The sequence below is a fragment of the Silurus aristotelis genome, assembly GCF_946808225.1.
Source record: "Silurus aristotelis genome assembly, chromosome: 12".
NCBI classification, from domain to species: Eukaryota; Metazoa; Chordata; class Actinopteri; order Siluriformes; family Siluridae; genus Silurus; species Silurus aristotelis.
The window spans coordinates 5,772,111-5,789,403 of record NC_139585.1 but is presented as its reverse complement, the minus strand read 5'-3'; the positions used below and the strand labels follow the sequence as shown (position 1 = coordinate 5,789,403).

The 17,293-nt window shown below is 38.6% G+C and overlaps 1 protein-coding gene across 2 annotated transcripts in view; it reads left to right on the top strand.

Annotated features, from left to right (window-relative positions):
• Nucleotides 1-15,505, top strand: part of LOC310734511 (heparan sulfate glucosamine 3-O-sulfotransferase 3B1-like) — a 62,540-nt gene extending 47,035 nt beyond the window's left edge. The window contains exons 2-3 of one of the 2 annotated variants that reach the window (XR_014536048.1): nt 11,477-13,962; nt 14,126-15,505. Coding sequence is in view for 1 of the 2 variants with exons in the window: in XM_083556644.1 (XP_083412770.1) it covers nt 11,477-12,098 (622 nt within the window). In the remaining variant the exon portion in view is untranslated. Of the gene's footprint in view, nt 1-11,476 lie in introns of both variants that reach the window. The other variant, XM_083556644.1, reaches the window with a different exon arrangement.
• The last annotated feature ends 1,788 nt before the right edge of the window (nt 15,506-17,293 follow it).

Below are 17,293 nucleotides of genomic sequence, written 5' to 3'. Positions count from 1 at the left end.
ATCTACTTAAAGTCCAAAGCAAATAGGAAAAAGCCAGAAAAGATCAATATGTGGGAGCAACTTGCTTAGTCAGGTTTTCAGCTATGTATGGTGGTTGTCAAAAAGTAGAGTCTATTAGAGAAAATTTGTACCAATTGGGCTTGGTAAAGGACTTTCCAAGTTTGGCTTGGTACCTCTCAGACCTCATTCTGAACTTTCATAGTGAAGGCCCGGTTCCTGGCTCTAATGCAGAATCTTGCACTGGGAGTCGTAGTCTGGCAGAGTAAAGAAGACTTGAAAGGTTTCACTGGAAAAAGTTGTAAATCTCCTCTGCTTGGAAGTGAAACTCCTTCATCTGTTACATCACCTACACCGCCAATAAAGCACAGTTTAGAAAAGGCAGTGTGTGTTGGATATACTTATTTCAGAGCTGTAATTCAGGGTTCCCTGCTGAGTCTGTCCATCATGCAATGTTCTGTCTCTTTTGCAGTTTTATTTCTCTTCCTTGACTTGTGCTAGGATTTGTTCACTTGACTTTTCTTTTTTGGGGAAGGTTGTGTGTGTGTTTCAGGTTATTTGGCTAATAAATTGTTTGTAGGCTGCTTAAACCCAGTCTCTTTTGTCTGTGGGTTCCGCCTTTCCTAAGATATAGGTCACTGTAATAATAAGGCGCTCCATTTCAAACCCTCATGAACACTTATCTTCTAGAAGTCATTTCAGCGGTAATTACACGAGGTAATTTGAGCAGTTAGCATATATTAGAAAGGGGTTCTGTATACACCACAGTGCAGTCCATTAGTAATTTAAACACTTCGACCATTTTAAATGAGAAAATAGCGTTGTCCCAAATCATTCACTCCTTCATATTGGTCATGATGGCATCTGAAATTACATACTATAATTTTTACATACTAATTATTTAATACCGAAGGGAAATGACAATAGATATAGCTCAAATATGACAGAAGCCCAAGAAGAATCCCTATGCTGGACATTAGCTCAAGAATGAATATCAGAAGCCATGGGCTTGACAACAGAGCCCCCAGACTGAGAATTAATAGTTGGACAAGAAGAAGCTTAACAATGAACAATAAAAGTCCCATATTAAACAAAGGACAACTATCCAGAACAGAAGGCACTTCAGGATTGACAGAAGAGAAGAAGTACTAACCTTAAAGTGGACAAAGAACATCCAAGGGTGGATTGCAGAAGCCCCAGGATAGACAAAAAAAGCTACCAAGTTGGAAGAAGCCCCAGGATAGATAGAAGAAGCTGAAAGGATAAAAGAAGCCCTTTACTAGACAAAAGAAACTTGAGGGGGTGGATGATGGAAGCCCTGGGCTAATAAATTGGATGGAGACCCTACAGGCAAGATTGGTGAACCTTCAGATTGGACTGAAGATTTAGTATCCCTAAAATATTCCATTAACAGATTTTCTGCATTTTTAACAATATTTCATTGGAGATTTCCAAAGATATATAAAAGTGATGGTGTACAGTCGTACTGTGGCAGATAGAACGTTTTTTTTTTGGTTACTTGGTTCTTTGAATCTTGTTAAAATGAACAAGTTTTTTTTCTTTTTTTTGTCATTTAGATCATTTTGTTTCTTTGATCAGAAATGTAAAAAAAAATTTTACATTTTCAATAAGCAGATCCCCCAACACGTCTACATACACAAATATATATAAAGTGCATAGCATATAATTGAGTCATGCCATAAAAGAACAAATGACTCGGACCAAAAGACTCATGAGATGAACTGCTCACGTCTGTTTCCTGTGTTAAGAACTGTATAGTGTAAGAACGTCTCGGACTAGAAGAGTCAAGAGGTCAACTCTGTTTTCTGTACATAACCTACAGAGATTTCTCATGAATCACATTAAAGACCCGTTCAAATTGAATGACCCATCACCAGTGCACTGACGTGCAAGATGTAGGTTATTGAGTATGTAAGCCTACTTCATGATACTGTCTTTTTTCATTTAGAGAATCCATTTAGATGATTTAGAGGATTTTGGTTTGGTGGCTTGTTGTCCAGCAGACTGAGAAAATGGTGCTAGCTTTAATAGGAATTCATATAACTCCACCCATAAGTGTTCCGAACTTGTCTTAATGGTGAATAAGACCCATGTTTTTAAACATTAAAGAGATCTAAAATCATGAGCAGAATTTACATAAGGTATTTTCATGGATTTCTATCCTTTAGGATGTTACAATCATATTCCTTTGAGCTCAGGAGAAATGGAGGCTTGGCTGTACTACCTACAAATAAGAGGTGTACCGATCCACAGAGAAGTCGACTTTCATGGCCGAGCCTTGTCTTTTTGCATGACAGAGTGTTGTAACTGTTATTCCTCACCACACCTGACTAACTGTAGTGTAGGATTTGGCTAGTGATCAGATCGGAGACGCACCAGTTACATCACCGCTGTCCGCACGTACAACACTGACACGGGCTATTTTTATTCAAGTTCCATGGCCTTTGGACACCTTACGAGCAGAGATTAAGTGCAGCCCGTGTTATATAATCATTTTAATTTCCTTTGGCATTTTTCTTTTGCTCTCTTTGCTTCTGACACTCCTGTGCTTAGGATGTAGACTCGGTGTCTTAGTTGTGAAAGCTGAGACCACTTTTTGAAGGACATTTTCATGCCTGTCAAACATACCCATTGGGAATTTATTCATTCAATTCATTATTTTATGAATTAATTCAGTTATCAATTGGTTTATGCTACTAAAGGTTGCATGGGATGTGACCCTGTCCTAGGGACACCTTAATCAAAGTGTGTATACAAATTTACACCTAGGGGCAATTTGGGGTAGCCAGGCTGTCCACCAGAATGTTTCTGGGAGTTGGGAGGAGTCTGTTGAACGCCAAAAAAACAGGAAGTAAATTTTAGGACCTTTGGTGAAGCAAAATGTATACTTTACTCTACACTACCCCCTGTACCACAAGGTTTTTACATAGTCTTAAATAGTTGTAAAAAGTCTTAAAAAGACTTACATTTGCATGAATTTAGACATAACTGATTGAACCTCCGGAGTGAACGCTGGCACAAACTGCCGCCGCTGCTCCATGACGGCATTATCTTGTTTGTCGTTTGATATTTGATTAATGTTGCCTTTCCTGGTCGTTTTAATTAAAATTATCAAAGGATGTTTTTATCCTAAAATGGAATCTCCATTTTTTCAAAGCGCTATCCCAGAGTCTGTTTGCAACAATGTGGATTAGCCGACTTGTCATGTCAAGTCGTTTATTTCTATAGCGCTTTTTACAACAGACATTGTCTCAAAGCAGCTTTACAGAATTTAAGAGTTAAGGTAAATGATCTGTATTTATCCCTGATGAGCAGCCATGGCGACTTCGGCAAGGAAAAACTTCATTAGATGTTATGAGGAAGAAACCTTGAGAGAAACCAGATTCAAAAGGGAACCCATCCTCATTTGGGTGATATCAAGAGTGTGATCTTTAAACAATACAGAACACTGGAAAGTCAGAACTAACATGGGTACTCGAATGTAAGATTATGAGTAATGTCCTTTCTACAGTCTTATACAGTCATTTGAGATTATGGAACCAGGAGCTACTGAGCAATTCATAAAATATCTCAACATCTGGGATCATCATAGATCCAACACCAGCTTCTCCATGCCACTCAAAGAGGCCCAATGTCAAAACGTCGCATTTAGTGGGATTAAAATGGCGCTGGTACGTCTCTAGATGGTTCGAGATGTTTGCGGGGTCGGCATCTACTTCTTTAAAGGTCCATAATCCTAAATGAGGTGGGACGTGACTGGAGCTGGAGCAACCGCAGGATGCCTCGGGATGGGTAGAGAAAGAGAAGCAGTGGAGATAAATTAGCGTAGCTGCTGTATATTAACAAGCCCAAGTTGATAATGTGATTTGATCAGATGTACTGGAGCACAAGGTTATGTTATGTGACGTGTTATGTGTAGGACTCACTAAGAGTGCACTGCCTTGTGCAACCCTAATGGCTGGGGTTGGTTCCCTGACCGGGAATCGAACCTGTGCCGCAGAAGTGAGATCGCCGCATCCTAACCACTAGACAGGGAATGAGATCTCAAGGAGCGTGACGAATTGTAACACGTTAGAAGACTGGATAGATACATGGGAGCTGAAACCATTTAGTGTTTTGTAAGTAAGTAGCAGTAGTTTTTAGATGATTCGAAACTTAACAGGTAGCCAGTGTATGGACGATAAGATTGGGGTTATATGATCATATTTTCTTGACCTTGTGAGAACTCTGGCTGCTGCATTCTGGACAAACTGTAGTTTGTTTATTAATGATGTAGGACATCCACCTAGTAATGCATTACAATAGTCCAGTCTGGAGGTCATGAACGCATGGACGAGCTTTTCTGCATCAGATAAAGACAACATGTTTCTTAGCTTAGCAATATTTCTAAGGTGAAAGAAGGCCGTTTTTGTAATATGGTTGATATGATTTTCAAAAGACAAGTTGCCGTCTAAAATAACTCCCAGGTCTTTTACTGTTGAACTATTAGTTACAGAACAGCCTTCTAAATGCAGGTTTAAATGCTGGAGCTTCTGTGTACTGTTTTTTTATAGATGAGCAAAATCTCTGTCTATCAGAATTTAATAATAGAAAGTTATGAGTCATCCAATCTTTTAATTCTCTAACACACTCAGTTAACTTTCTTTCGGCTTCTCCCGTTAGGGGTCGCCACAGCGGATCCTCCGCACGTTTGATTTGGCATATGTTTTCAGCTGGATGCCCTCTAACACACTCAGTTATTGGAGCCAATTAAGCTGTATCATCTGGTTTTGATGAAATATATAGTTGGGTATAATCAGCAACAGTGGATGCTAATCCTATGCCTTTAAATAATATTTCCCAAGGGAAGCATGTATGTTGTGAAAAGCAGGGGTCTTAGAACTGAACCTTGTGGCACCCCATAATTTACTTGCTCTAACCTGGATAGCTCCCCATTTAAGTCTACAAAATGGTAACGATCAGACAGGTAGGATTTAAACCAGCTTAATGCCTGTCGCTTAATGCCGATGTAATTTTGTGATCAATCTGGGAGAAGATCATGATCTATAGTGTCGAATGCAGCACTATAATCCACTAGGGGTGGCACGGTACATGGAAAAACACCCGAACCGTTCGGTTCGCTTGTCTCGGTTTGGTTCGTGTGTGCGTCGCACGGTTCGACGCATGTGCAATGTAGCCCCGTGCTCAGTTTTGCCTCAGACAGTTTCGCGCGAACATGCATATAGACAGTAAAAGTTGAGTAAGGAGTGCTGCAGAAATGGCAAGTGGAGGAGATAATGAAGGCTGCCCGGAGTTGGTGGATGCGCCCGCATCGTTCAAATCCAGTGTGTGGGAACATTTTTCATGTTACTTACGATGACAACGGAAATAAAACAGTAGATAGAACTGCGACTGTGTGCAAGCATTGTGCAAAATGCATTCAATATGCTAATGGCAACACTTCTAATATAACAGTTTATTTGAGAAGACATGACACCATTGTGTCGATACAAACAGCACAAACAGGAGAGAGCCGGTTAGGAAACAACTTCTACTGTCCGCAGCATTTAAGCAACCTCTCAGTGATCGGTCGGACAGGGCAATAGCCATAACTTAAGCATTGGGGATGTTTATAGCAAAAGATATGCAACCGTGCAGCGTGATTGAGTGTGAAGGATTTCGTCAGCTGATGAATGTACTCGAGCCGCGGTTTAATATTCCCTCTCGCCGACACTTTTTTTTTTTTGCCAAATAAACGAAAAGCATGTCATCATCAATGTCTTCTCTCTTGCTGTATCAAAATCTCATTTTACTTTTACTCAGAGATGCTCCCAATAATGTGATTAATAAAGCTAATAAGCTATATATCAAATGCTGAAGGAAATTTCTGGAGTGTTGAAGACAGTATTACTGTCGGAGTGTTGAACCGAAAACCGTGACCCTAAAACCGTGATACGAACCGAACCGTGGGTTTTGTGAACCGTGCCACCCCTATAATCCACTATAATTATGTGGATTATACTTTATTCTAATTACTATCCCGTGACATCGATACTTCAATATACTGCAGCGGAAATTCTTTCATTGCGAATCCATGTAACTGAACCACCGCTGACCCTTTAATCTCACCGGGACATTATTTACTATCCTCGGCAGAAATACGTTCATCGTGTGTCATGACGGAATTATATCTATGATGACACGGGTCCAATACGATCGTTCTGGTCATCTACTCCATGCCCAACAAAGAAGTCATTACGGACTGCTGACAACAATGTGCTTGCCAATTTAGCCAGGACATCAAACCCGGTATAACATCTTACTTTTGGTCGATTTAATATTCGCTCATTAACCAACAAAAGGACACCCTTATTTATTTATATATTATTTTTCCTTCGTCTGACTGAAACATGGCTTAACAACCTCAAGACTTTTTGCAGCTTAATCAATCTGTCCCTCCCGGCTTTGCTTACACCTGCCTACCCCGTGCATCTGGCCGAGGAGGAGGACATGCAATACTTTACAATGAAAAGTTGAACGTAACTCCTGTCACCGTGCCTCTGTATGAATCATTCAAATCCACTGTTCTACTAATTAACGGGCCTTCTCCTACTGTTGTAGCCACTGTTTATCGTCCACCCAGGAGCAATACTAGTTTTTCAAATGATTTTTTAAATGAAGTTCTACATCCTGCAATGTAATCATATCGGGTGACTAATATACAAATAGTTAATGTCAACAAAACTCTCACCAAGGATTAATCTCATGCCTTGATAGTTTTGGAATACAACAATTAGTGGATTTTCCAACTCATTGTAAAGGTTATATTCTTGACCTTATTTGCTGCTCTGGTGTAACTCCTTCCAATTGTCTTGCTTTGGACCTGCCCATATCAGATCACAAGCTAATGTCTTTCAATGTTAACTTAATAGTTGCAAAAAATAACACGGGTCATTCCATTTTATTTCTTGATGTCTCTTCTACTCCGGATAATTTGGGCTCTCATTATAACAATGGACTACACAGTTTGCTTGATACGATTGCTCCTTTAAAAACTCGAACTGTCTATTTGACTCATTCTGAGCCTTGGTTTACACCAGAACTGAGACGAAGGGACTGCCCCTGGAACGTTGATGCATTAAAACTGGTCTTACTGTTCATAAAGATTTGTATGTAGATCACATGCTCGATTAAATGCTTTTTTAACTGCTAAATCTGACTATAATTACTATAATTACTATAATTGGGTCGGATGCAGGGAACAGGAGATCTTTGTTTTATACAGTAAATAATATCCAATGGCCTCCTGAAACCATTCCTTCTCATCTATATTTTAGTGATTTATGCAATAAATTCATGACCTTTTTTTATAATAAAATTTACACTATTGATCTACAATCGACTCCTCAAAATAATATAGCATTTGATCTGTTTTATCTGCTTATCCATGATTCTTTTCTGCTTTTATTTGATAGTTTTGAACTTCCAACTGTTGTATGAAATATCAGGTTCTTTATCAGCTACACTGGGCAAATATTTTAGAGAGTACAAGATTTTGATTCTTACTTTCAAAGCATTCATAATCTTGCACCTACATACATCTCAGACTTTCTTCATACACCCCAAAGCACACTCTCAGATCTTCCTCATCTGTTTCCCTTACTGTATCTTCTTCTGGTTTAGTCACTATAGGGTTTAGGGCATTTAGCAGGCTGTTCCTCATCTCTGGAATTCCTTACACAATAAATTTGAGATTGTGACTGTCTGACCACTTTAAAATCATGCTTCAAAACTCATCTGTTCAGATTAGCCTTTTCTGATGAATTTGAACATAAATACCTGTTTGTTGTTTGATTTTATGATTTCACTCTACGGTACAATGTCCTACTGTACGAGTGTTTTAAAAGGCGTCTTTAAATAAAATGTATTCTTATTATTCTTATTCTTATTATTACATTTGCTGCTCTAGGTTTTGAATCATTTACATTTCTTAATTTTTTCTTAAATAATCTTAATTTTCAGATGTCCTTGTAATGAATGTAAACCTTTAGCGCTCATTGAAATGCTCATGCATTGAGTTTGTTTCAATGTTGTTGTTTTTTTTAGTCTAAATATAATTCACTGTATTACAACTACAAATGAGACCAACAAGCAACAGCCAATCAGCTTTTGGTTATTGGCGTGTATCTCTCTCAGATTATACCAGTAAAACAGATTAAATTTTTCAGCTATGGGGAAGTGCAAGATTAGTGATACTTACAAATGTAAAAAAAAACATTTAGGGCTTTATTAAGGAAGGTTGCTAACAACATATATATTTTGGTGATATAGGTCTTTAGTTTCATTATTAATGGTCTTAAAAAGTCTTAAATTTGACTTGGTGAAACCTGCAGAAACCCTTATACCAGCATGACTTTAATTGATCCATTTATATATCCATTGAGGCTGATTCTGTGAGGGCCGGATTCTGTGACTACGGAATATTATATGGATTTTAATATGATTTTAAATGTATTTATTATGCCTCCTAATGCTAGATTAGTTTGGTATTTTGTTGTATTTTGTCAGTCAAATTGGTAGCCTTTCAAGAGAAAAATAATCATATTAAAAGAGCATTATTGCTATCAGTTATAATGACTTTCTTTTATATTCATTGCTGTTGAAAATAATAATAAATAGGCTCCATTAAGAACTAAGAAAATTTTTTTATTTTGAAAGCCAACCTTTATTATCAAATACAGAGTAAAACATGTTTAAAATTAAAATCAGAGGGCTGTTACAAATGCGGGAACGGGCCGTATTCTGCCTGTGGGTCGTATTTTGGGGATCCCAGGTTTAAGGTTCTATATCTGTATATAATGAGTTGATACACTATATGGAAAAGTATTAGGACACTTACATTTTCCAGCCATATGTGGTTCTTTCCCAAACTGTTATTGCAAAGCTGAAGGCACATTATTGTATAAAACATCTTTGTATGCAGTAGCATGAAATTTCCCCTTGAACTAGGAAACCCAAACCTGTTCCAGCATGACACATGTGCACAAAGCCAACTTAATGAAGATATGCTTTACATGGTTTGGAGTGGAAGATCTCCTGCTATAGAGTTTGACCTCAACCCTATTGAACACCTTTGGGACGAATGTGAACGCTGACTGCACCCCAGACCTCCTCACCTCAGTACCTGACTTTACTAACATTTTTGTGTCTGAATAAACAAAAATCTCTATAAGCACATGGGATTGATTGTGAAATGCGATCCTCAAAAAGCACTTATGACCAGGTGTCCGCAAACTTTTGGCAATAAAGTGTATGTGCACCTTTTAAATAAAGGCCTATTTGTTTTGGAAACCCGTAACTTAGAAGCATTTCATTGGAGGCTAGTCATTATCCATGTCCTGACCTAGCCATGCAAACAAACGAGACAGCTCATCGAAGTTCTTGTCTTATTTATGAATCCGACAGATGGTGAAAGAGCATTTCTTGTGTGTCGCATTACTGAAGCAGTCTAAAAGCCTGCCTGTTTAGAACATTGCAGAACAAACACCTTCTTTTGCCCTCCATTGCAGTGGTCCTGCCTCGTTCCAACAGCTTGTGTGTTCAACCGAGCGCAACCGTTTACAATCCCAGCTGTGCAGCAGATAAACACTAGCTGTCACACTCTGAAAACTTTCAAAGTCGCTGCACGCACACACAAACACACACACACACACACACACACACACACACACACACAAACACACGTGTACACTTTGAATCTGTGGCACTGCACACGCATGTCCAACAGGAGAAAACCTTTTTTTTCTAGACTGGAGTGCCTCGATGAAACCTCTGACCTTGAGTCACTAATGCTTTTATGGCTTCCAAACAGTACTTGCTAAAGGAAGTAAGGGGGTCATTTTGCCAGAACCAAAAGCCCATGCTGAGTGGAATGGGATGAATAATTGAGATATGCATTATGTAGTTGGGGCTGTAAAGGGGAAATTCTTGCCATGGTCTAATTGGTGGATATGAGGGTTATAAATTGTTAATATAGGGCTTTTAATCGCTTTGGTCCAGGTCACTGTCCTGAAAGGCAGCAGAAAGAGATGAGAAGGGACAAAATGAGCGAACAAGACTGATAGAGGGCAAGAATGAATGACTAAGACAGAGGCAGACAGGAGAGAGTTAGCAAGAGCCAGAAACCGTCCATCATGCACTAATAGATTAGCCTTTTTCTTTAACCTTCAAGGTCGAACCGTAGTTTGAATAAAACCCTGAGCCAAATATTACGTCTGTTCCCCTCTAGACGTTTGGAAGTTCCACTGCTTTTGATGGATTCTCCAATGTGTTGATGTTTCTCATGAGCAGAATTCTTTCATCACATAAACTAAGTATCCACCATGTCAGCATCTGCTAGACATCGATCATTTCTATAGACTGGGGCTATAAAGTGAATCCGAGCTTATTTGTACAATAGCATCATGGCTCGCTTTGTAAAGCAATACTGTTGAAGATGATATTTACCCAGTGCTACTGCAAAAAAAATCTGACCAGCCATGCATATTTTGGAATGCAGCAGAATTTAGTCTTAGTGGAATAGAACTGAGCAGAACGTGTGTGATGTGAGGGAAACCCAAGCTTTTGCTGTGATAGAAGGGTGTTTGTAAAAGGCTCTGGGCAGATGTGTCCCAAGGTCCACGAGAGCTTTAGTGGAAATTATTTGCCTCCCCTGAATTTCAGAGGTCATTTTGCTTATGGATCGTCTGGAAAGAATCTGTTCATGTGGCAGTTTTACACAAAAAATTTATCCACTCTCCTCAGTGGGACTCACAAATTATTGGCAGGCGGCCATTAGTTTGTTGATAGATCACTGTCAGTTTAAACTCCTGCACTACAAAAACTCCTCATCTAGTCAAGACTTACAATCATATTTCTTATTTTAAGACTTAAATACTATGCAAGAGCAGATCGTGTAAGATTATTATGATTGTTTTAGGATTATTTATCTATCCCTTTTTTTTCTTCCATAGTTAGTAAAGCTTATAGTTATTCTACCTGCAAATTAAGCTTAATTACCATTAATTATCATTTGAGGCTTTGTATATTTTAAGACTTTATTTTAGTTCTAATAACCAGTGGTAAACAAAGTACACAAACCATGTATGGTAGTTGAGTAAAAGTAGAGCTACAGTAGGTAAAATATCACTCCAGTAAAATTAACTGATGCTAAACTGTGTGTAAGTGATAAGTAGATACACCAAGTGCCAATAAAAAAAAAAATTGGTACTGTCCACCACTGCTTTTGTTTAACTTTACTGTCTAAATATAAGAAATAAATGCATGATTTAACAAAATACAGAATAGAAGCAAGTCAAAATATCTGCCAAATGGAATGGAAAGGCTAATAGATACTATATATGATGCAAAAGCAGAGTAACATGAAGTGGTTTGAGTTGGCATCAAATGGTTTCTGACTCTTTCTCTCTTCTCTCTGTAGAGACCTGATGTCCAAGACCCTGGAGGGTCAGATCACCATAGAGAAGACGCCTAGCTACTTTGTGACTCGTGAAGCTCCAGCTCGAATCTACTCAATGTCACGTTCCACCAAACTCATCGTGGTGGTGAGGGATCCGTTCACCCGGGCCATCTCAGACTACACACAGACACTGTCCAAAAAGCCAGACATTCCCTCATTTGAGAGCCTGACTTTGAAAAACAGGACTACAGGCCTAATCGACACCTCATGGAGCGCCATTCTGATTGGCATCTACGCCAAGCACCTGGACAACTGGCTCCAGTATTTCCCTATGCGTCAGATCCTGTTTGTAAGCGGCGAGCGGTTGATCAGTGACCCAGCCGGAGAGCTCGGTCGTGTGCAGGATTTTCTGGGCCTCAAGAGGATCATCACAGACAAACACTTCTATTTTAACCAGACCAAAGGCTTTCCATGCCTGAAGAAGGCTGAAGGAAGCAGCAAGCCTCACTGCCTGGGCAAAACCAAAGGCCGAACACACCACAACATTGAACCTGAGGTGGTGCAGAGGTTACGAGACTTCTACCGGTCCTTTAATATGAAGTTCTACCAGATGACTGGAATGATATTTGGCTGGGACGACTGACTTTATACTTTAGACGGACCACACATTATGATTGCTTGCAGTTCCAATCAGTACAAGAAATACACCAATATAGACATGAAGTTGAGTTGACCCGTGCAACACTGTGATTCCAGAGGTGAACACAGAGTCTTAACCAATAAATCACCGTTGCCCCTTATACTATTGGGTGAAAATTCTCCTGGGTAAATATTAGTCATTTAAAAACATGTAAAAGCTTTGTGTTTTGACCAGTATCTATAATGCATGTAAGAGGCCAACAAGGTGGGGGAAAAAAAATATTTTTCATACAATGCTGTTTTAAAATATTAAAGATCAAAATTGCGAGAATACAGTAAAAATGTTTTAAGAATAAAGTTGTGGCAATATGAGAATCAAGTCAAAATTAATAGAATGAAGTAAAAATATTTGGAAAATATTTAAGTAATAGCAATATGAGAGGCAAGTAGCAAAATAAGTGGTGATATTTTGGGAAAAATTACAGATTTGCGAATAAACTTGTTTTGCATAAAAAGAATGTGGAGGATTTGGTTAGATCCTATTTTAGGTTAGGATTTACAGTAGAAATAAGGTAATTCTTGTCTTTTGAGGAATTGTTATAATTATTAAACAGACACTGCAGGTTCTGTAGGAAATTTTGTGAATTCAGAAGAAAAAAAACAGACAGACATTGAGAAAATTGCCTCTAGTGTGCAGTCTGAATAATGACCAGTGGTCGACTCCAAGGATATATCAATGGTTACACCTGCATACTATTCGAAGAGGAGATGTTGTTTCTCAAGAAGCTATAAGGATAAAATTTACCTGAAGGAGTTAAGCGAACATTATTCTCTTATTGGTACGATTTTATTCTCATAATTTAGACTTTATTCTTATACGCTTTTTTCTCAGAATATTAGGTTTTGCTGCAACAGGGGAAAAAGGGACCCTTAGAACACTTAGCCAAAATACCCAGAGAATTGAGATTCTAGTTCACGATAAATAATCCATATTTAATCAATAATCAAGCTATACAGGTGGTCTGGGTCAATGGAACATCCAGTGAACAGAACATGAGGGTTAAGTGTACATCATTGATCTCATCCGCAAAATTCTTTATTATTTATGTCCAGTCCAGATTATCCATATTTATTATTTACAGAGTGCCGGAGATGTCGTTTACCACATATTTACTTACGAGGTTCTCATCTTAAGTCTTCAAGAGTCCCTGCTCACCACACATTGAAGTTCTTCTTGAGCTTAACACCTACACTATATTTCCAAAAGTATTGGGTCACCTGGTCTTAAGTACGGTATGTGATTTTTGTGCCTCGCAGTCCACGTTTAGTCCCAATTCACTCTTATGATTCCCCCCACTCTTCTGGAAAGATGTTTCACTAGATTTTGGAGTGTGGTCATAGATATTTGTGTTCATCAGCCACAAGGCAGGTACTGATATAGGTGAGGAGACCTGGGGTGCAGTCATCATTCACATTCATCCCAAAGATGTTCAGTAGGGATGAGATCAGAGCTCTATAGCAGGCCACTCAAGATCTTTCTCTCCAAACCATGTAAACCAGATCTTTAAGGAGCTCCCTTTGTGCACAGGGGCATTGCCATGCTGGAACAGGTTTGGGTTTCCAAGTTCAAGTGAATGCAAAACTGTATTATAGTGCATCTGAAGACGTCCTGTACAACTGCCTCCAGTTTTGTGATAACAGTTTGGAAAAGAACCACATATAGCAGGAAAGGTCAGGTAACCCAATACTTTTGGAAATATAGTGTATTGTGGCTCAATACAAAGTAACAGGAAGGTTGTAGCTTAGTAGTTAAGGCATTAGACTTTGCATCTGAAGGTTGTGAGTTCAAATCTCAGTCACACGAAGCTGTTATTCCTGGGGGCCCTGAACAAGGCCATTATCCCCATAGCTTCCTTAACTGTATGAGATACATATAAATTCCCTTGGACCTATGGAGATTTGGTAGCTCAGTGGTTAAGGCATTAGACTTTGCATCTGAAGGTTGTGGGTTTAAATCTCAGTCACACAAAGCTGTCATTCCTGGGGCCCTGAACAAGGCCCTTAACCCCATATTTGCTTAGCCGTATGAGACACATGTAAATCCCCTTGGATTTATGGAGATTTGGTAGCTTAGTGGTTAAGGCATTAGACTTTGTATCTGAGGTTTGTGAGTTCAAATCCCAGGCAAGTCCCTTAACCCCATAGCTGCTCAGTTGTATAAATGAGATAAATGTAAGTTGCTCTGGTTCAAGCTGTTTGCCGTTTACCATAAATGTTACCACTTTGTATTGGTGAATCTTATGGGAGAAAACCAGAGAACCCCAAGGGAAACCCACACAGACATCTCCAATCCCAGATTGAGAAATTAAATAAGGCAACCCTTCTCAAGCATATAATTTGCTCAAATGCACTTAAACATCATAAAGTTATGATGTTTTCCCACTTCTGTAGAACTATGCATTATTTCCCATAAAAGGTTATGATCTGTGAAGCATCTAATGATGCATCGTCCAATTTTGCATTCATTTTATTAAACTGCCTGTAAAGCTTTGCATTACAAATAGATCACAAATAAAAATTCTTTTGGAATATATTTATTAAAAAAAAGGATGTAACCCCTTAATGTAGTCTAATATAGATCTTTTTTAAATAATTGTTACAGAGATTGCAGCTTTTTTGAGTTTTCAGTGCAGAATGTTTGTATTTCTTTTTTTATAACACCTTTTTTCTAACCTGAATATGAATTCTGTATAATTTTGCGTTCCAGATATTAGTTTTTCTCATTTGTACACTTCATACTGTTTTTCTCATTTCACAGTTGTGCAGATTCTGAGTTATTTGATTTTAATGCCAATGATTGAGTCTCAGGTGCTCAGACATGGTCTGTGTCTGTGTGTGTGTGTGTGTGTGTGTGTGTGTGTGTGTGTGTGTGTGTGTGTGTGTGTGTGTGTGTGTGTGTGTGTGTTGATAATGTTGAACATGGTCTCACTCTGGTGGTCTGTGTTGCAATGAAACAACCCACATTGTTTTTGTTGTATTATATATCTGATGGTGCCACATGCTTTCAGGAGTCTATTTTGTGATGCTGCTGTGTGGGCTGCATGTGTGTGTGTGTGTGTGTGTGTGTGTGTGTGTGTGTGTGTGTGTGTGTGTGTGTGTGTGTGTGTGTGTGTGTGTGTGTGAGATGAATTTACAGTGCCTCAAAGAATACTCATTCATTCTGCAACCTTTTCAATGACAGTTCTAAGAGCAATGCAACTGAGGTTTTCCTTTGCGATATTATCAATCATGTTTTTTTGTTGTTTGTTTGTTTGTTTGTTGTTGGTGCTTTAATTTAGATGTTTATGGATTTTTCTTTATAAAGCACACTTTTCATAAAATGCAAAATATGTTCAATAATATAAAAAAAAACAAGTATGACTCATTTTTTATAATGAATATCTAATATTCAAGCTTTATAGGTGCATCTCAATAAATTAGAATATCATTAAAAAGTTGATTTATTTTAGTAATTTTAATACAAAAAGTGGAATTCGTATATTATATAGATTCATCACACACACTGATATATTTCAAGTGTTTATTTCTTTCCATTTCGATGATTATGGCTTACAGCTAATAAAAACCCAAAATTCAGTATCTTAGAAAATTAGAATATTTTAAAAAACTTGTGATGAGACTCGTGATGTCACACTCTAATCAGCTCATTAAATCCAAACACCTGCAAAGGTTTCCTGAGCCTTTAAATGGTGTCTCACTCTGGTTCAGGCTCCACAATCATGGGGGGAAACTGCTGACTTGACAGTTGTCCAGAAGACGATCACTGACACCCTGCACATGGAGGGTAAGACACAAAAGGTCATCGTTAAAGAAGCTGGTTGTTCACAGACTGCTGTATCCAATCACATTAATGGAAAGTTAAATGGAAGGAAAAAATGTGGTAGAAAAAAGTTGAACAAAGCCCATTTAAGAATTTGGGGAGATTCACAAAGAGTGGACTGCAGCTGGAGTCAGTGCTTCAAGAGCCATCATGCACATACGTATCCATGAGCTACAATTGACCCATTCCTTGTGTCAATCCACTCCTGAACCAGAGACAACGTCTGAGGTGTCTTAACTGGGCACAGGACAAAAAGGACTGGACTGTTGCTCAGTGGGCCAAAGTCATCTTTTTGGATTAATGGAAAGAAAATTTAGCATTTCATTTGGAAATCAAGGTTACAGAGTCTGAAGAAGAGAGGAGAGGCACAGAATCCACGTTGTTTGAGGTTTAGTGTAAAGTTTGCACAGTCAGTGGTGGTTTGGGGAGTCATGTCATCTGCTGGTGTTGGTCCACTTTGTTTTATCAAGTCCAAGGTCATCACAGTTCTCTACCAGGAAGTTTTAAAGCGCTTTATGCTTCCCTCTGCTGACCAGCTTTATGGAGATGCTGATTTCATTTCCCAGCAGGATTGGGCACCTGCCCACACTGCCAAAAACACTAAAAGTCGGTTAAATGACCATGGTGTTGGTGTGCTTGACTGGCCAGCAAACTGACCAGACCTGAACCCCCATAGAGAATCTATGGTGTATTGTCAGGAGGAAAATGAGAAACAAGAGACCCAAAAATGCAAATGAGCTGAAGGTCTCTGTCAAAGAAACCTGGGCTTCCATACCACCTCAGCAGTGCCACAGACTGATCACCTCCATGCCACACTGAAATGAGGCAGTAATTAAAGCAAAAGGAGCCCCTACCAAGTATTGAGTACATATACAGTAAATAACCATACTTTCCAGAAGGCCAACAGTTCACTAAAAATGTTTTTTATTGGTCTTATTAAGTATTCTTATTCTTTGGTGGGTTTTTGTTAAATGTTAGCCATCATCAAAATTGATGAATTAAAAAAGAGAAAATTAACACCTGAAATATATCAGTCTGTGTGATGAATCTATATATCAGTTTCACCTTGAATTACTAAAATAATGCAAGTTTTTAATGATATTTCCATTTATTGAGATGCACCTGTACACCTTTGAGATGAATTGGAACACTGAATGCACCCCAGGCCTCCTCACCCCACCTACATCAGTACCTGACTTTACCTCAAGCACACTTCAAAATCCAGTGGAACATCTTCTCAGAGTAATGGAGGTTATTATAACAGCAAATTGGAATTGAATGTAAAATGAAATGTTAAAAAAATCACATACCAACATTAT